The sequence below is a fragment of the Amphibalanus amphitrite genome, unplaced genomic scaffold, assembly GCF_019059575.1.
Source record: "Amphibalanus amphitrite isolate SeventyFive unplaced genomic scaffold, NRLGWU_Aamphi_draft 001225F_arrow, whole genome shotgun sequence".
Lineage (NCBI taxonomy): Eukaryota > Metazoa > Arthropoda > Thecostraca > Balanomorpha > Balanidae > Amphibalanus > Amphibalanus amphitrite.
The window spans coordinates 30,037-55,371 of record NW_024882719.1 but is presented as its reverse complement, the minus strand read 5'-3'; the positions used below and the strand labels follow the sequence as shown (position 1 = coordinate 55,371).

Genomic DNA, 25,335 nt, shown 5'->3' with positions numbered 1-25,335 from the left:
GAAGTTATAATTGTGTGATATAATAAGAAAATGCTAGGTAAATCATTCCTTATAGGTAGCACGCCGTTGTGCCGGCTGAAAGTGTAATTTGTTTGACTAAAAATACGCGTTGCTATTCTAGAGCAGTAAAGTCCACGTAGCGTGCTTTAACGTGCGTAATTGCACGTTTTCGGCATTACCCCAGCCAGCCATACTTTCATTTGCAGGCCCATAACTTTTAAACGTGCTGTATAGATTTCAAATAGGCAGCACACTTATGCAAAGACATGCTGAAGATTACTTGACCGAATTGGCCAGACAAACGGTAGCATAATGAGTAAGAAATGCAGCTTCAAAGGCGCATGTAGTACAAGGGAAACGCACCTTGAAAACGCCTTTGGCGCCCTCACAGCCGAAGTATTCCAAAAGACGACTCGTAACAAACATGCGATAATTGTAGTCACTTAAGCTTCAGAGCATCACTGAGACGTGGCATCCATGTCGTACGGTTTTAGAAATATCTCGAATTTCGGCTTTGCCCCAACTCCGGCATTGCCCCAACTTCCCCTATTCTTTTTTCGACAAAACCGAGAATAACGCGAATACTATGCCATCGGTCACTCGGAAATCGTAACAGTATGACGCGTGAGACTTCGCACCTTATTGGCATTATCATCGTGTTCATTTTCTATCCAGTTTGGCAACAAAATTCAAAAGTTTAGGTATATTTGCCCCCAAAACAGACTTTTGCATTTTGTTGCCACACAAGGCGTATACTTTGTCTAGTGATAGACCTAATCGAAGAAGTGGAGCATGGCGTATCTATTTGCAGTGAGTTCCGACCGACTGATAACATAGCATTTAAGTTATCACCGGTTTTGTCGAAAAAAGAATACCTACCACGCAGTCTTCTGAGGGCTGTACATTGTACAGCTCACGTCTTATACGAGGACTCTGTTCGTGCTATCTACTGGTACTGTTATGAGGACGACATGTTACCTATATTGTGTAGGGCACCTCGGCTCCAGCTGAGATGAACCAAAAACGTCTGGTCCTTCAACTCCGCTGATTTCAATCCGATCAAATTATTTACATGGAGCGTCTTTTGGTAGAAGGAACAGCTAATCATCAGTAAAGACGGTCTTCAGTGCAAGATACGAAGCTGATGGGCGATCAATTATCATGGACAAACAGGAGGTTGCACGTGCATGCGCGTGCTTTTGGACCCGCCTAGAGAAAGTCATCGATGCCGAGGGCGGTGAAATGGATTGAGGGATAAGTATAAGGTGACCAATTAATGGGATGCTGCTAAAATAGTGTTTGGAGCTGTGTTTTTAAATTCATCACCAAATAATCCTGTTTGATATTTATATGCTGCCCCACCCTGTAATACGTAGGAATATTATGAGGCGAGCTGTGTTCATGTTACGTGCTTGCTGCGAAAGTGATCAGTAAAAAAAACTCACTGCTAATGCCTATCTCAAATTGAATCAATGGAGTCCTGAGTTTATCTAATGTCATCGCTAGGGCCATCCGAGTCACTTTCAATGGCATCGTAGAAAGTACAAGTTCCCCTCCCTGCTTAGTTGATACACGAGTTGCATAAGACCAGACATCGAACTCCTCATTCATGACGAACCCGTTCGGAATTCTCAGCTCGCATCCTACCCCGCCCACCGATGACTCCGTCCCCACCCTAGGGGCGCAGTTCCGGCCCCGCCCACACCCCTATCCGCAGGCATACCAGCGTCTGGGGGCACAGCTGGTTGATCCGCCTCGTACGATCACGCCACTACTGTCAGCCAACGCGCGCGCGCCGCGCTGGGCCGGTCGGCGGGGCCGGGCAGGTGGCCGAGCGCCGGCCGGCCACCGACCAGTCAGTGCGCGCCGTCCGGCAGGAGCTCAGCCGCCGCGCCCGCTCCGCCGACCCACAATGACCGTGCCCGTGACCCGACTGCTGGCCGCCGCGCTGCTGCTGATCACCCTGCACCTGCACTCCGCCCAGGGTGAGTCCGCCACTCGGCACCAGCACGTGGCGACGGTGAGAGGTGCCGCATAGGTCGGTTGGTGACACCGAAAACCGGTTATTCTGATTCGCGCTCCGACCCCGGTGCGGGTCCGTTTCGAGGAAGACGACCGGTGAAGGTCCGGGCTGGTGTCGAATCGGCGCACTGTGCTGTCGTGAAAGTGGAAATGTCTCATTTTTTAGGACCAATCCATTAACCCTCGACGTCGGTAGTCTGTTCAAAAATTCAAATTTAACCGCAAATTTCCGTTTCCTTTTAAAACAGTACCTAGTTGAGCTGCTCCTACCTAACCATCGCACTTTTTTACAACAGTGCACTGTTGTATGCAGTGTTCAGACACTGCAGTGTCTGAAACACTGCCCCATTTGTCCCAGCTGTGGATGGTCATCGAGCCCCAGCTGTTTGCACCCCGTGACGTGGCGTGACACCGCGCGACGTGACGTTCTCTCTCACGGTCTCGTCGTCACGGTCTGGCGTCACTGAACGTTCCGCATGCCTTCTACAGAGCGTTGACCGCAACGTTCAACCGCTTCGATAGACACGTGCTAGTTTTTGTGACTGGTTGTTTGTCACTTGCCGACGATAGTTCCAATGCATGAAGCTGCAAATATTTTTTTTTGCAGTTTTATGAAAATTCCGTGGAAAACGTTGCACCAAATGGTACCGGACTGATAACCGCGCTTTCTCGACCCTCCCTCGCTCATTCGGTCTGCGCTCTGGTGCGTGTCTCTCTCCCATTCCTCGTCTTTGTCCTGCTCCGTCTCCCTTCGCCCCTTCTCTCCGGCCCCCTTCGCCGTCGCTCCCCAAGCGACTCGTCTCCGTCTCGGCTGTTGCTTTTTTAGCCGGCCCGCCGCTAACGGCCCGCCCGGCGCCGGCGGCCGGCTGACGGGGAGGCCCGGGCGGTCAGCAGATCTATGACGTCACCAGGTGGGGCTCCACGTGTCTTGCCGTGGGCGGGGCCGGCTGGCCGCGCGGCACCACTCGCGGTTTTCTGCACGGCGAGAGGCGCCAGCTCGACGGCCGGCCTTGCGACTGGCGCGGTCACCGCTCTACGGCAGTGTTTACACTCTGCAGGCTATGTCGTCTGGCGGGGTGACGCCATGACTGCCCACCCGTCTGTCATCGCTGCTGAGTCGTCTCAAATGAGGCGGAACAGACCACCGCGATGCCACAGCGGGCAGAGGCGAGCGGGCGACCTCGCGACGGGGACGGCCGGGCTCAACTCGACTGTCTCGAAGACGAACAGCCATTGTTGGGCTGTCGCGGCTCCGGTAGCCGGGTTGATGTGTCGGAAGGGTGTCGGGTTCGACGTGTCTGAACTGCCTGTCACCGGGAGCCGGGCCGGCCGGGTCAGAGAAGGCTGCAGCTGCCGGCTGGAGCTCCGAGCTCGGCGCCGAGCCAACGAGCTGACAGTGACAGCGGGGTGACAGAAGCGGCGGCGGCGACAGATCTGCCATGGCACCGCTCGAGGACGGCTGTGATCTGGGCCCGCCGACCTCGGGGTGACCTTTTAAAATTTAAGAAAATAATAAGTGAGACAGGACATGCTGAGTCCCCTTCCACGCCTGCAATTCTTCTCCGGCTTCTGATTGGTCCTCTGCTGCATCCGACATACATGCCTAATTCGCCGGAGGACGAGCTAACTATCGTCGCGACGCATTTAATTGGAGATTCTGCTAATGACCATATCAGCGATGAGTCGTTTCTCGATATGGGCGAGCTCATGGACTGCGCGCTGGTTCAGTTTGCCCTGGATTCACGACTATCTGACCAAGTTAATGGCGTGAGACGACGGCGGCTATTCTGGGACCAACTCTTGGATCAAGCCGCCACGAGGGCGCGGACCATTGCCAGTGGCGTGCACGGCTGCAGTAAACTTTGACGAGCGAAATCGGCCTTGGCTGGCGGCCTCTCGCTCTCCCGCCGCGGCCGCGCCCTCCCCCGACGCGGCCTGCGGCGCTCGCCCCCGCTCTCCCTCCCCTCCCGCGCCGTAGTCACTCTCTCGGCGCGGCCCGTCGGCGACCGCTGGCGGCCGGCTAAATAAAAAGGCAGGCGGCGTCGACGGTCAGCGTCGGCCGACGGAGCTGGCCCCACCCACTGACGTCGATCGCAGGACAGAAATAAACACAACACTGCGGGCGGCTGCCGGGTGGGACCGCGGTGTCAGCCCGCCCGACCCCGTCCCCGCTCCACTCTCACCACACGTCTCCACAGACAGGACACGGATGATATCTCGAGTCACGAGGTCGCACGATATTCCGTGGCCGAGCCACGAACCTTCGTGACGTCAAGGAGGGGTTGACGGAAATATGATACCGTCTCTATGTTTGTAATAGCAGACACGACCACGGGTCCACGACGCCACCGTTTTTTTTTTCAGACGTCCCAGCAGTTTTGAGACGACACAGAACTGCAAGTATGGCACGAGTATACGGCAAACCACACCCTGGCGTGGCTCGGTGAAAATTTACATACACGAAGCGGTTTCGAACAGCAGGATGCTCCGGCGCTGCGAGTCGCGATACCATTCGCCGTATTTCTATACCTGTCTCCAAGAAAGATTTAACTGAGCGCTATATTACAATCAAAACTCATGCATTGGCAGCAGTTTTCAGTTTGATTTTATAATTTCACCGCTGAAAATTGTCCGAAGCACGGCTGATTGTCTAGAATTCACTCGATCCTCGATCTATTGAACGCCTCTTTTTCGGGCGCTGCTTTGGGCGCGTTCTTATGCGGTTCGACCCGTGTAACGTATCTTTTACCGTACGTCTCTCATATAGGTCTGCGACGGCCCGTATTTTCTCTCGCCGGCGCGTCGCGGCCGCTGACGGCCGTATTCCTGATGGCGCCACTCCCATTCCTGTGCTGATGACATTATCATGTCCCCCCGCCTCCGCCCCCTCCCTTCACCCCCTCCCCCCACTCACCCTCACACCCGACCGACGACGACGCGTGCATTGGCTGATTGCATTCGATCCTCACTCACTGATAACACAAGCTTTTTGTAACGTGAAATTGATGACGTCACATCTCTGACGTCACATGACATCACGCTGATGATGATGACTCGACACGAACCGCGTGTGTAAACGCTGATGAGTCGTGTGTGCTAACGAGCCTGCCTCTGCCGTCCGGGTCACCATTATCGTCTGCTGACTAACGTCTGTGTCTGTCCGCAGGTCAGGCAGCGGTCTGCTCGTCCATTCAGTTCGCCTGCGCCAACAAGCGCTGTATTCCCAGCTCATGGGTGTGTGACGGCGAGAACGACTGTCTGGACGGCTCTGACGAGGATAAGGCCCACTGTGGAGGTAAGGAAGGAGGCTTCCCGGATATACCGAGAACGCCGCCGGCCGGGAACGGCACAATGAGCTGAAATGTCGCTATCCGAGTTATTCCATTGACAAGGTCACACATGGCTAATGTGTAGGTAGTGGATACTGCGGGAGGATCCCAAATACGCAGCCGTGAAGTGGCGAGAGGCCTACTGTGCCTTTCTTCAGCCTCGCAAAGCTTACTGCTTCGGTAGCGAATTTATACAGATTGCCTGTTTCCGTTCGCCATTTCAAGGGCGCATGGATTATCCAATATCCATTTTCACCTCTGTTCCACCTCGGTAATGGTATATTCATCATCGGTGAATGGATGGACCCACATCCGTCATTCGTGATGACCAGACTGATATATTCCAGTCTATTCGTCCGATCATCCATAACTCGATATCCGTCAGGAAGGTATTGTGATCCGCTGCTGGATTCCTTTTCTTATTCACTATCTCGTCAGGCATTAGTGAGATGGTTGATGCATTCCTTTCCTTATTCCCCCCCCCCCACCACCACCACTCGTAGATACGCGCAGCAGTTGGACCACCCGTTTTCCGATCGCTGCACTGGCCGGCAGAGGCGCCGACGGCCGTTTCGAATACCGTTCTCTGCGGTCAGCCTCAGCAGAGCCACTCCGCTCTGAGCGGTATTCCGACGGTGGCAGAAAACCGGCCGGTCACGGGCCCGCAGCAGTGGTGGTGGTCAGCGGTCATTGACTTCCGTTTGTCGTGCAGCGCTCGAACGCGACGCGTCACGACGCACAACGGAACGGAATGGATGGAACGGAATGGATGAAACCGTCACGGGTTGTGGTCACGGGGGATCGCTTCTAGTGCCAGGGTATAAGTAGTTATTTGTATTCCGTAAGGCCTTACATTGGCGTAGGTATGGCGCATGTGGGTTGGCGGGAATTCAATGCAGGCAAATTATTTTCATCAATAGGAAAGAGATGTCTCGCGGGGACTTTTATTTGCTTCCGAAAGGAAACCGATGCTCATTTGTCTCTGATGCGAGCGATCGAGAACGTAATTGATTCTGGTTCGAGAGGTATAATATGGGTCACTGTCTGGTAGAAATAACACTGCGCTCGTTTGATGATCCCGAAGTTTGAGGCTATATTGCTTCTTTAATGAGACAGTCGCCGTTTGATTTTCAAGCAGCAGCCATCTCTATGGCTGGCTAGTTTTAAAGTGGATCCACTTGTTTTTAAGAGCTGCGTCGGCGGCACTGATCCCACTGAAGTGGATGAGCTGTTTCGTCCCGTCATCCGGGGTGCCGGGCTCAAGTTTGAATGGGCCGGCGTCAATCAGGTGTCTGTTTTTATGGGACTCGGGTGCTCGGCTGGCACGTGTTTCCTGGCCGGCGCCGCTGTGGGCCAGTGGGCCACGGTCGGGAGTCTGTGGGCGACATCACAGCTGGGACGGACCGGCGACAGGCCGTCCGCCGGCGCCCCGAACTCCTGCCGACGTGCTGAGCCAGCTCGGCCGCCGACTCCGATACGATCCCCGATCCGGCCCGAGCGGCGCCAGTTTTCCCAAGTTGGCCGACGACTGCGCCCTATTATGTCGAGCGGGCTGACGGCGCTGTCTGACGGAGCTCTCGCCGACGTCGGAGGGCTTTCCGTCGTCCCAGTCGGCACCCATTCGGTCACTGATAGGATGATGATTCCAATCCTGAGAACAAACGTCCTCGGCCGCGCGGCGTCAAAGCCGGCCGGAGCTGCGAGCGGCGCCCGCGCGGCGGCGGCTGTGGCGCATCCGATGGTGGTGCGGAGGCGGCTCGGTCACGCGGATCTTTGCGTCGCCCGCGTCACGCGCGTCACTGACAGTCCACCCTGGAGGCCAGCCAAAAGTCGCCGCGCACCACGGCACGTGAATGGGTCTCGGTCGCGGCCGGCGGCCGGTGCAGGGGCGCCTAATTCTGGCCTGGGCAGCCCCGCCTGCCAGCTGTCTGCGCCGTGACAGCGCCCTTCTGCCACCCGCCTGCACCCCGGCAGGGCCGTCTGCCTGGCCTGGGCGCTGGTTCCGTCTGTCCCGGCACTGTCCAGTGCCCGATACCGCCCCATCGTGACAATCCGATCCGCTGACCTGACCTTTATCGACACCGCTGCCAGCGAACGTGATCGGCCGACATGGTCTGTGACGTCATCATGGCTGGGTCGCACGACGGTGGCGCGATCCTACGTCACAGGCTCAGAACGTGCACGAAAGCTGGCGGATCCTGGTATAACCATTGTGAAATGGGCCGACGTGACTCATAGCCAACACGAGACTTATGATTTCCGCGAGTCATGTGTTTGTAGTGACTGCGTGTGCCCAAATCGCATGCGTCACCGTGTGTGACTATGAATGGGATCGACTTATCGGCGCTTTTTCTGAAATATCTGCCCCGAGTGTGGGTGTTTCCTAATCTTGTAGACGTCGCTACTATTGGCTCGCCGCCCGGCCGTACCTTGTACTTTCATTCATCGATTACGCTAAATGATTGTTATGGCTTCCGTCAGCGCGGTGACGTGGCCCCACTTGAACCGTAATAGGTAAGTGGGACATTTTCTCAGTTGTTTTGGTGGATAGTTTCAGGACTCGTTGCCTCTGTGCGTTTGACACATTTGTTGTTTGTTTTTATGTGTTTTACATAAGTTCATCATTCCTTTGGTCGATTACCTTAAGCATTTTCCGTTTTATTTATTTATCTACCTGCTGGTGCTGACGATCGCAGCTGTCCTGGCCGTGACCGCGCGGGAATGCCGGACCTGCCGTGAGCTCCGCCGTCCAGCCGGCCGTGCGGTCGCTCCCCGCTCTCCGTCTGCGCCCCGCAGCGGTTCGCGGAGGATGCCGCGGCCCGTCTGCTGGCAGCCGCACGTGGAGGGCCGTCAATTGACGGAGCGAGGCCGGCGCGGCCGGCGCTCATTGGTCGACGCCGAGTCACGCCACCGCGTGACGCCGCGCGGCACCTGAGTGACGTCACGCCGCCAGCTGACGCCGGCCGGACACGCCCCCGCCCGGTGACGTGGCGCCGAGCGGCGTCAGGTGACGCCCGGAAAACGGGGCCGCTCCTCCGGGCTCTTCGACGATCCTCGGTGTTTACGCGCAGACAGATTGTTTACGGCTGTGGTCAAACCAACCCCTGGTGCTGTGTTTCTCCTTTCACTGGCTGACTGGACGCGTTATTCCACGCAAACCCCCCAATACCGCTGAGTCTGATGCCAGCGAAATGGCGCACCTCCGTCCGCCCGCGCCGCGCTGGCCGCGAGCCAGCGGTGGGCCGATTTTCGGCTCGCGTTCCCGACCCCGCTGTCGCCGGATGTCACAAACGGTTCGACGGCGGGCGGCGGATGCCAACGGGGCAGTTACACCCACCGATGCCCCAGACCGTCAGCGGCATCACGAGCATCACTCTGAAGTTAAGCACTGTGCAAACGGTGCAATTTGGGAGCCGTATTAGTCTCTCGACCTACATCGGATGCCGGTGACCTTCGTTGTGATGGCTGCGGGCCGACGCCCATCCGTCGTCCCACATCAGTGACGCTGGCCGTCACGGGCGCGTCTGGCACGCTATCGTTTCGAGGAGGTCCGATACGCACGAACAGACGCTGATATGCCGGTGTTGATCCCCACTGGTGCCACGTATTACATCGGCTTTAACCCTCGCCGGACCTATTGGTTTTCTACATACGCGCCGGCCGAGGGGGGGGGGGCGGGTACGACCCCCCCCCCCCTCGCCGTTTCGCCCCTGGTGGAGCTAGCGCGTCGCGGAAAAAACGAGCGTGTGCGCCGTTACGAGACGCAGAGATTGGTACCCGATTTTAAGGTCCTAGGTCAACCGGTGACCTCTGAGGTCAGGTCAAGTGCCCCAGGGTACGGTTCAGTTTTTGGTGAATAACTTCGCAAAAAACGGCCGCAGAGCCGCGATTTTGGCAGCATCGTGTTTGCCTTGCTCAGGCGCGTCGAATGATATACTTTTTGTTCGGGTCAGGTCAACTTAGGGTGTTGACCTCAGGTCAAGGTCAGGTCAGCACCCCCAGGTCACGAAGTTGGTCGAAAGAGGTCATGTCGCATATCATTCGATTCGGCAGGTCTTCCTGAGTCCATTGGTGGCTTTCCCGACTCGCTAGCTCAATTTGATCGGGAGTTATTGACGAAAAACTAATATGACCTTGATGACGTCATAAATGACGTCACAGAAGGTCAACATTGCAAAAGTGACGCATCTAACCTTGCAAGGAGTGCATCAAATCACGATTCTGTGTGCTTGAGATAGTTGGAGATCGTTTCCGGCGCCAGAATAGCAGTTTGAATTTTTCCCCATTGACTTATAATGGTGAGGTCACGAAAATGACCTGACCTCATATGACCTTTAGGAAAAATCCGAGATATACAAGTTGTGAGACTCATAATGGATACTAGATCCTGCAAGTTTCATTTCCCTGTGACATCTCCTCTGGCAGTGAGGGCGTTGCGAAGTTGCGACATCTGAAGACCGTGCAGAGGTTCACTTATGACGTCATAGGTCAGTGACCTGACCTGACCCAAAAATGCGGTTGGTGTCAAAAGATGCGGCTTGGATCAAAGGTCAGGTATGCCAAGTTTCAGCTCTCTATCGCCAGCGTGCTCGGAGCTATCGCGAAAAAACCCTATGGGGGGGCGGCACCCGCCCCCCCCCCTCGGCCGGCGAGGGTTAACGGTTTCCGATCAGACGCATGATTCAAATGGGCGTGGCGTAGGTCAGGTCCAATTTGCAAAGCAATTATAGATACGGTGATTGAAATCTGGGACTGCTGGGAATTGCATCCAGGTCCAATTAGCATATCTGACGTCAAACAATTCAGGCGCTGAATATAGATTTTAGCCGTGCGGTCAGACGGAAGGAAACTGTCCGTTCCAGTTCTAACTAAACTGACGGATATCGACCGACACTGCATGAACTCAGTAACTTTAGGCGCCTGACGAGTTGCCCTTTCTGCAGTCTGTTGAACTCGCTGCTGGCTCCCTAGTCTGTAGCTCCGCATCGCCCCAAGGTCCGTAGCAGTTGATTGGGTTAATGATATTACCCCGATGTCACCCAGCCTCCGCGGCTGAGGCGGGTTGCGAGCGTCTCTATGTACGCCGGCAGGGCCAAATGCTCGAGTCGTGTCGCGTCTCCCTCATGACCGGCACGCTGTCGCCGCGCCCCGGTCGGCTGACCGATGCGTCTTTTGGTCGATGGATGACCGACCGATCGGAGGACCGGCGGACCAACTGACCGATCGATGGCCAGGCTGTGGCCAGCGGTCAGTCAAGCAGATGCATGCGGCACCGCGCAGCCAGCGTTAAAGGGACCCTCCCACCTTCAAAAAAGTTAATGAATTGGCATGAAAGTGATGTCGATCGGTTCAGAAAGAGCAAAAACAAATATCTACCAAACTTCATCGAAAAATATTCACCGGTTTTCAAGATATTAGACTTTTACTTTTGTTTACTTTTTGGGATCTCCGCTGTTCCTAGCGACTTTATTTGAAAGTGCGGCATTTGTTGCGCGCAAAGCAGCATATACCACCGCGTGCTACAAAACGTTTTAGTCAAACATTTAAAAATCGTTAGATATCTGCGCTGACGTCACACATTCAGAGGGGTATTCCTTTGCATTAGCCCCTCTGAATCAAAATGCTGCAATTTTGAAATTCAATATTTCCGATTTAAGGCATTTCTCGATATTATGATTTATGAGTGCCGAAACCGGTAATTGTGAGCCAGGGACCCCATTTTGGCTATCTCAACTCAAATCTAATGTTAAGGTGGGAGGGTCCCTTTAATGTATCTGTAACGACGGCCTTGCAACGGGTTTTTGCCATTATTGGGTGCGAACATGAGCCGTTGGCCGGCAGACATCAGCAGGGGACTGCAGACTGTCCAAAGACCGGTCTGTTTCTGGGTGACTGGGGACGATGGCGACACAGGGGGAGGGAGGGGACGAGGGAGGGGAGGCGATCTCATCTGGAGCAGTCACCCGACCGTCGGCCCATGCTCGGACGATCCACGGCTGGGGACGGGAGGGGCTCCCTCGCCGCTGCAGATGAGCCTCGAGGGACGACCGAACGTGAGCGGTCCGCCTCCGCGGGGGAGCGCGCGATTGGGAGTCGGTCCGCGCCCGTCGCTTCCGATGCAGGGGAGCGACGTGCGTACGGCGGGCACCCCCGGGATACGCGGCGACAGGACATTATCGATGCGGGCTGCCGCGGCGGAACTGGGCCGTGGGACCGGCCGGCCGGCCGCGCCGCGCCGCCCGAATCGATCGCCGAGGGAGGGCAGGGGCGCCGTGACGTCACGCGCGGCGCCGGCCCGTCGGCCCGCCCGCCGGGAGTGTGGCGGGACGTGGTGACACGGCACGAGCTAATGCGATTGGAGCACACCAGACAGGCTACCATTGGTCTGGGGTGGAGTCAGACGTGCAACTCCGCGTCACAAGACTCATCGATTTGTCATTTGTCATCACTGGCGCCCGGGATGGAATTTTTCCAATTTATGATCCCGATCGGCGACCGTGGCTGACGATGCGTCTGTACGAAGATATCTAATTTCCTCTGGAACGGGCCTTCATACGGCGAGTGTAATCAGTCTGGCTCGTCATCGACCCGGCAGCCGTATAATGTAATCAGTGTGTCGCTGCCCGTCATATGCGGCCCAGAACCGCCCCGAACCGGAGCCAGGGCGACTCTGTGCTGTCCGCTGACATAAGACATGAGCGTGACACCGAGACTATCCAGCCGCGGCCCGCCGACGCACCAGGCGCACGGCTTATGCGCCGCCGGTGATAATCTGAGGTTGCATTGCGTGCGTAATTGGGAGGGTAGCCTTGCATGGAGGCTTCCGCCATATCTCCATATCTTATATGATATTCGTTAGATATAATTAGGGAATGTTAAAATTTCCAACGTAGAAATGTGTGGTATTTGTCACTCTCGGCGACAGATGTAGGTCTGTTGTCATCTTTCCCGTGAGGCACTAGTTTTTACTCGTTGCTAGCTGATGTTACTACCTCGCGACGGCGTTCTGGTACGGCTGACCAATCCACATATAAACAGCTTGTAAACGAAGCCCCGTTCCCGACCGATTGGTGACACAAGAAGAATCCCGTTGTCGTGCCAATATAAACTGCAGTATCTGCTGGTTCAGAATGTCGGCCGACACACGATCGGTGCGTGACGAGTCGTCACCCGGGGCGTGACGGGTGACACGGGCGGCTGGTACCGTCAACACACAAACCCTCGGCACCGCCTCTGCCGCCGCCACCACCGCGCGTCGGCGCCGGCAGGTCCGGAGCGGACTGGGCGCTGGCCAGCCGGTCACGCGTCCGCAGCCCGATACGGAGCTGCAGTGCAGGTCGTGTCGGGACTCTGGGGTAGTCCGCGGTGCTGCTGTCCATTCCACGAACCGGTCCGTGCCGCGAGCTGAGACCCGGCCAGGAGGCTCGTCCGGAGGCTTGGCCGGCCGGCCACCGCCCGGCATGCGGGGATCTCTGCCAAAACTGCCCCGTGATGTCCACATTTAGTAGACTTCGCGGCATTGGCTCTCGCTCAGCCGGATAATCTGATCGTTTGTAGACTGATGAGCCGCGTTTAAAACTTAGCGTCCTACATATTTTGAAAGCCTCTGGGAAGCTGACACCCCTTAATCATACTTCTTCGTCGTGTTCTTAACATGAGCTGTGGCCGCTCTCGGGAAACAGTTTCTGCCCTCCTGCCGGAGATGCGATCGTCTATTGTTGTTCTATTTTGCCCCGTTGGGTCGTAAGAATCGCTGGCGACAGCCTTTTCCCTTTGGCTGTGTACCGCGCGGCGCGAGGGCTATCAGACTGCCGTGTTTTGATAAAAGGCAAGCTCCTCATATAACTGTGAACATCACATTTTCTTTTGCTTCTCAGGCATTTGTTGCCTGATAATGGTTTTAAATGAAACCTTTAGAAGTGTAATTAACTTTCTGAAATGTGTTCGAGGTTCTTAAATTCCTTGCCGTTAGTCTAAAATGCGCCTTCCTTGACATGAATGTGCCATTTCGGCGGGATATAATCCCCGTAATTTATAGTTTCTCGTCCGCAAGGATTGGGGCCGCCGCCCGCCGTCCAGCTCGGGCGGGCCGTTTCTCGCGGCCGGCTCTGCTTCTGTTTCATTTCACGCCGCTGTCGGCGCGGCGCGACGTTTCTGGTTCGTTTGGTCCTGTCTCACCTCGTCAGGTCGGTCTGGTCCTCTACACGGGGGCCCCGCTCTGCCCGCGATCCCTCCTCTGCCCTCCTCGCCACACCCCACACGCACCTCATCTCCCCGCGATCCCTCCTCTGCCCTCCTCGCCACACCCCACACGCACCTCATCTCCCCGCGGTGCAGGTGTTTACGATGTGTTTTCTGCGCGTCGGACGCCGCGGCCCGCCTGCCACACTGCACCGTACATTTTTTGGACTGCCAGAACCGCACGGCTTATCAAGACTGTTGACGCCGGGGGTATTGCTGTGGTCGACCGTGTCGCTCGAATTGCGAGGTTGCATGTCCTGCTACTGAAGTAACTGGTTACTGTGAAGCAACTGCGTGCTGACTGAGCCGTTCTCCCGCGACCTGGCTCGGCTGGCCAAACTTTGAGTTTCTCCGTAAGTCATCCGCTCCTCTAGCGGCCTTTCCCGCGTTATTTTATGATGTGGATCAGGGAAGTTTGGAATTTCGTTGTTGAGAGTTACGAGCCTCGCTTCAGTCGTCCCGTTAATTTGCTTAACTTGTTTTGGTCCCCGAAGACGGTGGACGAAGGGAAGTTGGGGACAAACTGCCAAACTGGTGAGTTTGCAGGGGCCCGAGGCCGACGGGATCGCGTTTCACAGAGAATGTGAAGCACCTACATAGTTGCATAGTTGGCCTTTGTAAGAAATCGTCTGCTTAGCATATCTTTCAGCAGACCCAGCATAGCTCTCCGTAGCAGAGGGCGGAGCCCAAAACGCTAAAAAGAACTGCAGTGCCAGTGACTTATTGCTGGTTGAGGTCTGGATGCTCACCCACCTAGTGTTGCAATAGGCGAACTCTTAGTTCACCATTCTGCCATCAGAGTTCAGTGTAGTTGGAACTAGTTATGCTGAGAGAACAAGATATGATGCCATTTGTTTCGGCTACGTGAGCTACGCAGTCAGATGCTTTGTTTTGTTTTCCTAAATTGCAAAGCGTGCTTGCTTCTGTACCCCCGTTGTTTCCTTTGTGTGAAGTTAAAATGTGTACCTAGGCATCGACGGGAAGCATGCGTCCTCGAATCGTCTATTTTTGTGAACGCGGATCAACTTCAGATAGCAGTCGGCGGTCAGTTGTGATGTTGGAGGATTTGCTAGCGCGACGACAAAGCGTAGTTAGTTTACCATTTCCTGTCTGAGAAGTTCTCAACTTGGAGCTCCGTGGAGCTGACCTCCCGCGGGAGCCATTGAGGGCCGTTTCTCGCCAACCGGCCCCGTCAGCGGCAGCCGCCGACGCCGCAAAGGCAGCGGTGAGGCTCGGTCTCGACCGGCGAGATCGGCAATCAGGGGACTGATTGGCTGATTGCGGCCAATTCCAGCGTCCAAGTGCCGGCTGAATCTGGCCACGGCCACCTGCTCCGTGGCTCCCTGGTTGCGGCTGTGGTCCGCTCAGGGCTTGTCTCACCTTCCTCTCCTCTGGTCCGACCTCAGCAGCGGACGCCGTGTCAGTCCGACCTGGCTCGGACCGCGGAGACGTACCGGCCTGACGTCAGCGCCATCCGTCATGTGACAGATCTGTCAAACGGCGGCTCCTGGCAACCGGTCCTGCGGCGTAGTAGCCGCTTTTTGCCGCTGGGTAAAACCGGTGGGTGGGTGTCGGTGGGGCCGCCGCGAGGCCGGCCTGCGCCGCTGCATCCCTCAGACGTCACGTAATTCCTTGGCCGCTGCGTGACCTGCACAACGCGTGACGCGGTTGGCCGCGAGCGTGGCGCGCGCGAGCACGGCAGTTAGAGGGATTCGGCTATTGCAAGATGACCTTTCAATACTGATGGGTGTATTGATGTGAAGCGCTATTGGTAGCGATGGCTGTTTGCGATGAATTTATGATGGCTTCTGATGTAATGGGTTTATTTGAGCATTTATTATAGGGACTTAGATGTAGGCGCCACACTTCGCATTTTATTTCGTTAAAGGTTTTTACGCAATACGACGATTCACCTATCAGAGGCAATGTCCAATGAGATCGCTGGTCTATAGCTAGGCCGAGCCTCTGCTGGTGCGTAATGCGTTTCACTGTCAAGGTCGTGTGTTTACGCACTATAGTACCCCGCCCCCTGCGAGCGGCGTGCACTGCGCGTGTCTGGCTGCCCATCTGGGTTGGGCGTGCACGGCGGTCAGTCGCCCGGCGCGGCGGTCAAAGGTCAGGTCGGCACGGGGTCGCATCACGCGGCCCGCGACTAACCAGACTGGCTAAATCGGGAGTGTTTCGAGCTGATTGACGGCGTCGGCGCCGGCCAGACGGACGGATCCCTCCCCCTCCTCGCCTCCTCCCCTTCCCATCCCCTCCGTCCGAGGGCGTGCTCCGTATTTAACGTCGACGCTACAGTCGTGCGGCGTCGATGACCTGAGACGCACATCCGCCGCCTGGGTCGGCCGTGGCCGCCGGGGTTCGGGCAGATGCGCAGTATATCTGCGTGCACGGCGCCGGAGTACCGCCTGTTAGCGGTCGGGGCGTGCCTGTGCCATCCCTGCCCGGATTGGCGCAGCGCGCGCTCTATTCGGACGTAAAAATAGTCCATAATCTAACGGTAAAATGTGATTTGAGAAAAATGTGAGAATGATAATTGAGAAGACGCATTTGGGAGGCATTAAATCATTCGTTCTCGGAGCGCACATTAAAAGCCGTAGCATTATGCTAATGTGTAAGTTTCAAACTTCAGAGGAAATGGGATCCCTGAAGCCCACGCTTGTTTCATCCCGTCGTCCTATCTAATCACCCGAAATGTCAGCAGTGCCGCGTTTCACGGCTGGGAATGGCTCCACGCTTACGAGGAAAACGGTATGTTATTACACGCCGTCCCACGTTACTTCCAAAATAGTGCGACGATATGCAAAGTTGAGAGTAGGCTTGGTATATGGCTTGACGTGTATGTGGTCCACATGCCGTGTGTTCTGTTGTTCACTGTTTGATGATCAATGCGCTTTGATGGGTTAACCTCAGCAAATATATTCGGACTTTAAAATGGTAAAAATTGTATACCTACTTGGATCAGCTCCTCGTTTCTATGCAAATTCATTTAAGCTGTTCTCATAACTAATGTTATTCCACCTCACTTCTTGGCTTTCCTAATTCATTGTTTCTTTTGAACAGCTGTGTGTCAAGCATTTTGTTTACAGACGTTGCTAAAAATCCTTCGTATATAAATGCTATGTAAGTTGAGTGTGCATACGGGCCAAACAATCTGGGTCGATCCGTTTCAATACAGTGTTAAGGCCGCGAGTACATGGAATACCACTCGATGAAAAGTGTTGCAAGAATTAAGCTTGTATGTGTTTTTGTCGCTTGTTTCCATACTATACGTTCGTTTTTTTCAGTTATATATTTTTATTTTTTATGCTTGTATTCTTTACAATTCACTGGCAGTAGATCAAAGACAAAAGTTCCAAACAATATGTACGGCGGCTGTATGGTGCCGTGTCTATATACACAAGGCAGTCCATCTCCAACTAATCGGTCTGGAACGTCCCTTTATGATAGAGTCGAACAAATATCTCTTCGACCTCCAAATAATCATTTATCCGGGCGCCGTCGTTGGTGGCTCCCGTGCCACGCGTCAGCCGCCGCGCCGGATAGGCTGGCCCGCCGGGCACGTCTGCAGTGCGGGCCAACCTGCCGGCCGGCGGCAGGCGCTCGGCAGCCAACTCGGCACGCTCGACAGGTCTGTTTTGTTTTTATCCGGCATAATTTCTCTCAATTCGAGCAGACCATTAGTGTCCATAAGGTGCGGAATTGTAACCACCGACGGAATTCTTCATCAGCCTAAGTGGCTGGAGATTTACACGGAACACTAAGTAGCATTTATCAACGGTTTTAGAGTAGTTCTCGTTAGTTCGCCACCTAACAACGTGGCTGGGTACTCCCGGGAGCCATCGTGTTTTCCGGCCCGAAACCTTGGGCGAGGCTGGTAAATAACAAAAAATGCGGCGGAGAAATTGGTTCCGTTCTTATACGCGGGGTGTGGACTTTTTCAGAGGCCGGCGCGCCTGCATCTCTCGCCACCGAGGCGCTATTTTATTGATCTCGACTGTCGTTATTGGAAGCGTATCTTCCAGAGCCGACTGACTCGGTTGAACGGTACCATACGAGTGCTGACGAGTTCTGAAGACGGCACATTTGTTTCTCGGTGAGATACCGACCGCTATACCTGCGCTCAAAGGTGCTGGAACTGGAATGGCTGGTTGGGATGTGATTGTAATCTGGGGATGGACAGGGGTATCTCGTTTCAGAAGCATTGCTGGTGGTCATTGAAATGATGATAGCTTGGGTGACAATGAATAATGTTTGGGAGCAAGACACGCATATGATGAATCGATCTTCAACGGTTATCGACGATCACATGAGGTCACACAAGCTCCGGTGGCCGAGTGCCAGGTCAACGGTGACAGATCATCGAGGTAAAAAGGACAGGTCACCGAAATTAGTACCTTTACTATTGCGAACATTTAGCTGATTTCGGATGTTAGGCTATGATAGCTTGAGCGCCCTGCTTATTTAGTTCTTTTATGAAACATCTCTTCGGTGAAGCAATTTGATGCGATAATCAGAAACACCTAATAACATAAGATTCAGACTTCGCAACCTGCATGACCTTCTCACATACCTCCAGATAACCTCGCGAGCGCTAGTGGAGAGTCACGTTCCTCAGGGCGTGATCATATCACCTCATACCTCCATCTGCGCGGCGCCGTGCGGCCCGTCAATATCGCCGCACGGTGAGCTGCCTCCGGCGGCTATAGCGCCTCCAGCGAGATGGTTTGACGTACGGTCACGTACGCCAGCGCTCACTCATCCTAGCCGCAATGGTGGGCCGTGGCCTCGGCAGGAGTCTGCGGCGCCGGCTATCGCGTAGCGCCTTATTGCAGTGTGTGAGGAGGCATGGGGCTGCCTATCGCAGAAGTGACAAGTAAGTGCTACCTGGTAGCTCATGCTTATTTTGATTATCACTCAAGATCCCCTGACAACAAGGCACTGGAGCGATTGGCATGGCTGAGTTGCCAAACATTGACACAAAGCCGCTGGGAATTCCGTATGGGGTGCTGCTGTCTCCGGGCGGTGTTTTCGTCGGGTGTTCGCTCGTTTCCCTGACAACCTGCGACAGGAGCCCTCATCCCCGTGATGTTCGATCCCGGTGACCCTTTATCTCCGCGGCCAGCGGCTGGTTGACCCTCACAGTGCCGGAGGGCACGGTCGTTTGTTTACCGGTCGGTCACCGGCCGCAGCGGGCCGGGGCGGCCTCCTATAAAGGCTCGACGCTGCCGGGTTGAGAGCAATGCAGCTCGGGTCGCCGTCCGGCGTCGGTTTGTCTCTGATCGAGCGAGGGATCTCCGTGCCGCCGCTATGGCTGTCCGGCCGACATCACGTCTTCTGGTGCTGTCCCTGCTGCCGCTCCTGGCTGGGCTGGTGGTCGTCGAGGCACTGACTTTACGTAAGCACCGGATGTAGGCTTTGCTCGGGGGAGTGAATGTCACGCTTTCATGTTCCGAGCCTTTGTGTCCGCACCCGTGAGCAGCAGTTAAGAGTTAGTTCCAATATTTTGATTAATTGTAATGTTTTATAGTTTATATATCTTACCTTTGTAAATTTTAAGTTCCACATGCCTGGTGATTACTTTGTTTCCTTAATGCGTTGCTCTCATTAAGTTTAGCGACTGTTGCAAATTGCAATATTTAATTCATTGAAACAAATTATCTTGAAAGCGCTCGACGAAAGCCCTAGATATCGTGCGCATTTTGCAGTTCTGGCGCTTGGAATTGAATTTTTCTGTGTGTAGAGTAACTCACAATTGAGTTTCAGCTAGTATGCTATTTCACTTTGGTCTCGTCGGAATTGCACCTGAATTTCGGGCATAGCTGTCAACTGGCATACCCTGAAACGTGTGCGCAAGCAGTGCGACATTTTGAAAATATCTAGCTGAAAATTGACGGCTGATATATGCTCGTAACGCGCACTTGCTCGTCGGCGCGTTGAATATTCAGCAAACTTCAGCACACCAGAATGGCGTGACCCAAATGGGATATCACCCTTTATTGGCTTAATATTCATTTACTTTGGTTACATATTTCTCAGACGTAATTTTGCCGAAATGGTTCGTTTGATATTGCGATCCGATGTGTACCTATCTGCAATAACTTTGGCTAGTGGGGGATGTGAGCAAAGGTATGTGAATTTCCAAAACCAAATGGCTGATCAACTTTGCTAGGGAACTTTTTTTTTTTTAGCGGCGTCCATAAATACAAGGTCATAGGTCATACAGCCAACCATGTATCAGCCACTTCGTGCTGCATTTTTGTCGTTTCACCGCTGATTTAGATTCTTGTCATGCATAGGTAAGCAATGCTTCTGTGTGTATATTACTCCAAAGTCGCTTTTGAAAAATTTGCTCATTACCTAAGGAATAAGTATACAATATTTATGTTTCCTAACTTTTACAGTGGCATGTGTTACGTTTATTCGCATCCTCGGCTATCTTGCCACTTGACCCGTAGGCTGACCTCTCGGCGCACTTAAATCACCACCGCTCCTTTCCTGAGTGGCGCCGACGCAGCGGACTTTGACCCAACCGGTCGACCTTTCGTAATCGGCTGCGACGCAGCACGCACCCTCCCCCGCCCTCCGACTTTTGACGGTCGGCTGTGTTTTGATCTTGTCCAGACGTTACGCCCATTCATTTTTCTGCGACTGTATGATAATAATGGGTGATCCGTGGTCTTCCGCGTTCTGATGTTTGCCAACATCCCACCGCTGAGCCGCGTAGCGCAGGGGCGGGGTCACTGGGAGGGTCAGGGCACGTCTCTGTGCCGCCGTGCCGAGATGATTGGGTCGCAGCGACGTGCCGACAGTCATACGGGCTGCTGGCGATTAGACCCGCCCCTTCCCCTCCCCTCCCCCATGGCGTGGCGGCGCCGCTGCGGGTCGGTGGCAACCGCAGGTTGTCGCCCCCAGAGAGGGCATTACGGCAACTCGTGTGCCATGGTCTTGTTCATGCAGGGAATCGGGCATGTGCTGTAGAGATATTTGCTTACAGGACGATGTGGTGTGTGTGGCACGGGCTAGAGAAGAGAAGCGGGTTTGGTTACTCCGGGCGATTCTGAGAGGCATTGTTCCTGACTTGGTTGGGTGCCGCGTTATATAATAATTTCTTTTCCTTTCCATTCCTTCTGAGCTGATACGACGGATATCGAACGCTGTCGGATCTAGTTTGCTGATGGAGATTTTCCGCAAACCGATACTGAGCCCTTTCAACTTTGAATTGTGTTGACTTGTTCGCGTGTTGTTCCGCATACCGATCGGCCTCCTCTGCGATCTGAATTCGGTAGCGTTTTTCCGCGGGGATTCGGCTGGCTGTGAGAGGTCCGATCTCGTGCGGTGGGTTTCGCCCGACCTCCGCGGCTCTGTCTGAGCCGCCTCTCGGCAGCACCCCGGGGACACTATGCAATAACACGCGCCGGCCCTCATTCGGCCGGGTAGTTTGGCCGGCGCCGTGCCGAGCTGCGTTCCAAATGGTGACAACGCAATGCAGATAACGCGCTGAAAGGGTGCTGAAAAGGTGCTGTGCGACCACAATCACTGAGTCTAGAACGGTGAGGAACCTCGGAGTGACGATGGACCGTCATTTGAGTTTTGAGCCGCATGTCGACAGCGTTACACAGAAATGTACTGGCATGCTCATAGCACTGATGCATGTACGTCATGTTGTGCCGAGGTCTGCCTTGAAGTGCATCGTCCAGTCACTAGTGATCTCGGTATTGCGATACTGTTCGTCCGTCTACGGATCGTGCGGAGAGACGCAACTTCGGCGGCTCCAAAAAGTACTGAACTTCTGTGCCCGGGTCGTGTCGAACAAGCGGCGTCGCGACAGTGTGGCATCTGTAATGCGCGAATTGAAATGGTTATCTGCCAAGCGACTAATTGACTACCACACCGTGTGCGCTGTACAGCGAGCTATCGTGTCTTCCCAGCCTGAGCGACTGAGCAGCACCATAGGGCGCCAGGCGAGCAATCGCCACCAGCACGACACAAGGCGCGCCAATTTGCTCACGCTCCCGTCCATTCGGACGGAGGCAGGCCGACGGCGGCTGTGCTACAGGGGAGTGGCACGACTCAACCAGCTCAAAGTTGACCCAATTGTGTCATCTTTCAGAGCTAACGCTATGAAGGTGCTGCGAGCAATGCCTGAACAAGATGCTTAGATTGTGTGTGTGTCTATGTTGAGCATACGTACTGTGATTTGTGAATGCGTGGATGTGTGCTCGATATACTCCCCCTCCCCATGATATCCCCCATCGTATGACGTGAGCTTGTGAAAAGCCACTCCAATGTGTGGATCTGGCTCGAATATATCTGTATCTGTATCTGTATCTGTATCTGATGGGGTCGGGACGGACGCTGATGATGCTGGGAAAACGAGAACTTTGTCGAGATTGCTCCACCAAGCGTGCTATTGTAAACATGTTCAAGTTCAGCCAGATACCTGAATCGTAATCTAGTTTTTCTGTTGACTAAAATAACATTGAAAAGTGTACTTTGAAGAATCTTTTGGCGTATTCTTCCCATTGCTTCAAGTTTCTTTTCTTCTTTTGTCGACAAGTCCAGTCGAATTGAAGCTTGAACGAATTTGTTTCCCTGCATTATTGCACCGGCTCGAAGGCGAATGCTGTTTTCTGTGCTCGGAAGATTGTACATATTTACGATGTTCGAAGTTTTGTAATACCTGACGTCTTCTTCGTAAAGCAGGCTGAGAAAGGTCATGTAGACTTCCGGAATGTTTTTCATTTCAGTTTGACGCTGAAATAGGTAGGTACTTCAAAGAAACTATTTCAATTGGCCGTCAAAGGCATGCCTTGTTGTCCCTCCAAAACTTGTCACAATGCCGACTTTTATAAAAGTTTATTTTGTAGGGCAGGTAACCTATAAAAAGGTTAATCATCTGGACAATCGGTCCGTTGCATTCCTCGCCCTATAGACGTCTTTGATTATTTAGAATGTAGGTAACTGAAAGTTGAAACTGCCTTGTATCGGCCCGTTGTGTATAGTTTTTCTAGCAACAGGCGCCACGCACAAAAAAATGCAGGAATTCTACGTTGCAATCGAGCTTGCAGCCATAAAAGCATTTCACTTCTCACCCTACTCTTTCATAAAGCAGGCAGGCTTATGTGTACAATTTCTTGGTCATGATAATTTTTTATCTTTGTCTTTCTGTTTAAGCTCGGTCCCGTTTGACGTTCGCTCATGAAACTGTTGGTTTAATGTAACACCGTGGTCTCAGGTGTATAATGGCTGTTTCTGACGATTATGTATTTTTGTTACAGCCAAACCGGTCGAGTGTGACGACACCCAGTTCAAGTGCGGCAACGGTCGCTGCATCATCAAACGCTGGCAGTGTGACGGTGATGATGACTGCGAGGACGGTAGTGACGAGGACCCCCAGCTCTGTGGTGAGTACAGGAGCGGTGACTGCGGCTTTTCCCAGCGATGGGCGGTCACGAATGGGTGCGAAAATGCACGAGATTTTACCTGATTGCCGTTGATATAAATCAAACTTCACTACCGGAGAGTAAAAAATGATTTACTTGTGAAAAGTGGTTAATGTGTAGCAAGTTCATTATTCCTGTGTTTTTGCTTTAAATTTTTGCTTAAATTTGATAATAACTATGCTTGATTATTTCCTAAATGTCTGATGTGTTGGGCCTTATCTGTTGTGCTTTCTCAGTTCATTCCCCTGCGTGAAGAAGCTACTGCTGTTGGTCTGTGTCTAAGTTGTCCTCTCTGTTTTCAAAATGTTTATTTTGTGGTCGCCAAATCACCACTCCTCATCCCTTATCCTCACGTTCTTGTCCCAGCTTCTTATCGCTTCTTATCCATCCTTCACTGGACCACCATCCGCTCACCAATGCCCCCCGCCGCCACTGCGGGCTGTTTAACAAACGGTGCCGACTGCCGACTGCCGGCGGTCACTCCGATAAATCTGCCGATAGCGTTCAGTGGCCGCGTTTAACCGGGCAGTCCGTCTCCGGCCGTCGAGCCCCGCTCTCCCCCTCTCCCGCTCTCCCGCCCGCTCGCCTGCCCAGCAGTGAGCCTGGCCAGGCGATCCCCTCGGTCGATCGCCCAGCTATCCTTCCACGATCGAACAGAGCCCGGTGGGGGCCGGCAGACGTCCAAAACGAGCCCGCAGTGACGGGTGACATGTTTTGGTCGCTGCAAATGTCTCATGTCCATGTTGGCACGTGGAATTCCCTTATGATGTGTCACTTCAGTGCATTATGTCGTTTGCCGGTCGTTCCTCTGTTGGTGTTGTGGCGACTCGAGTCTCGAGAGGCTCGAGTGTTGTTCTGGTGCCCTGTTGGTGGCCATCCAATAATGGTCTTATTGGCAGCCGTGCTGACAGAGGGCCCGAGGACCGACGAGGTGTGTGCTTTGTGCCGGACTTGTGTGTTCCGGCCACTAAATTGGGCTTGACGACTGTGAACGTACGGAACGGTGTTATTTCAGCTTCAATGTAACCCCGAAATGTGTTGCTGGTCGTTGTACTCTAAGGTGTTGTGCTGTGTTGTGCTTTGTTTTGTGTTTTTATGTTTGACGCACCACCCTGTGCGTTGGTCATACCGGATCGTACCGTCCTGTCTCTGTTAGTGTCCACCGTATGCCTCCCTGTCTGCTGTATCACTGTGTATGTCTGTCGTACCGTTCTCCGTGTCTGCCGTATCGTTCTCTATGTCTGTCTTACCAATCTCCGTGTCTGTCTTACCATTCTCCGTGTCTGCCGTACCGTTCTCCGTGTCTACCGTACCGTTCTCCCGTATATCGGCTGGAGTGTGTCCGCCGTGTTGCAGCGGCGAGGCAGTGCAGCGACGAACACTTTCGCTGTGTTTGTCTGAGGCACCTCTCCGTGTCTGTCGTACTGTTCTCCGTGTCTGCCGTACCGTTCTCCGTGTCTGTGGTACCGTTCTTCGTGTCTACCGTATCGTTCTATCCCCGTGTCGGCTCTGCAGTGTGTGTCCGCCGTGTTGCAGCGGCGCGGCAGTGCGGCGCCGAGCAGTTTCGCTGCGGCGCCGCGGACGGTGTGGTCCAGTGCGTGCCCGCCTCTTGGCGCTGCGACGGACAGGCCGACTGTGAGGACGGCGCCGACGAGCTCGGCTGCTGTAAGTGCCGCCGTCGCCGTCCATGGGTGCCCCTCTCCCCGATCTAACCCGCTAACGACCCCGACCCGACCTGACCGACAGCGGCGCGCGCCTGTGCCGACGACCAGTTTGCATGCCGCGGGTCGGCGGGCGAGTGCGTGCCCGTCGTGTGGCTGTGTGACGGCGCAGAGGACTGCAGTGACGGCAGCGACGAGGCCAACTGTAGTAAGCAGCTCTCCTTCCCGGTCACAGCGCCCGCCGGACGGGCCGTCACCTCTCTGTATATCTGTCTGTGGTGCAGTCACCTCTCTGCTTTGTGTATCGCTCTGTCTTCTGCCCCGCTCGGCCCACCTCCTCGCCTGTAGAGCACGGCCACTCGGTCTCTCACACACTAACGCACGTCCCGGCCTGTACCGTAGTCGCTGCACGTCCCGTCCGTGTCTCTGCCGAGAAACGACCACCCGGCGTCGGATCCTGTCGACGCTTCCCCCCCCCCTCTCTCCCCCATCCACTCGGCATTTCTATAGGCTTCTGAAAAGGCACGCTGGTGGTGTCGTCTCCTTTTGGCCTTCACGGCTTGTATGGGCTCGTGTCTCTGATGCGAGTCGTGCGAGCGAGCAAATGGGCGACTACCAAAAGCTGCGAGCGTC

At 54.4% G+C, this 25,335-nt stretch overlaps 1 protein-coding gene across 2 annotated transcripts; it reads left to right on the top strand.

The window, feature by feature from the left end:
* Window positions 1–1,843: 1,843 nt before the first annotated feature.
* Window positions 1,844–25,087, top strand: LOC122371271 (low-density lipoprotein receptor-related protein 8-like). 2 transcript variants are annotated; one of them, XM_043347449.1, is made up of 4 exons: window positions 1,844–1,985; window positions 5,189–5,317; window positions 22,877–23,002; window positions 24,788–25,087. In XM_043347449.1, the coding sequence occupies exons 1-4, from the start codon at window positions 1,913–1,915 to the stop codon at window positions 25,048–25,050; spliced, it is 591 nt and encodes a 196-aa protein (XP_043203384.1). In that variant the 5' UTR covers window positions 1,844–1,912; the 3' UTR covers window positions 25,051–25,087. The 2 variants fall into 2 exon arrangements, with proteins under 2 accessions (XP_043203384.1, XP_043203385.1); XM_043347450.1 differs by lacking the exon at window positions 24,788–25,087 and adding an exon at window positions 24,578–24,770.
* Window positions 25,088–25,335: the final 248 nt, after the last annotated feature.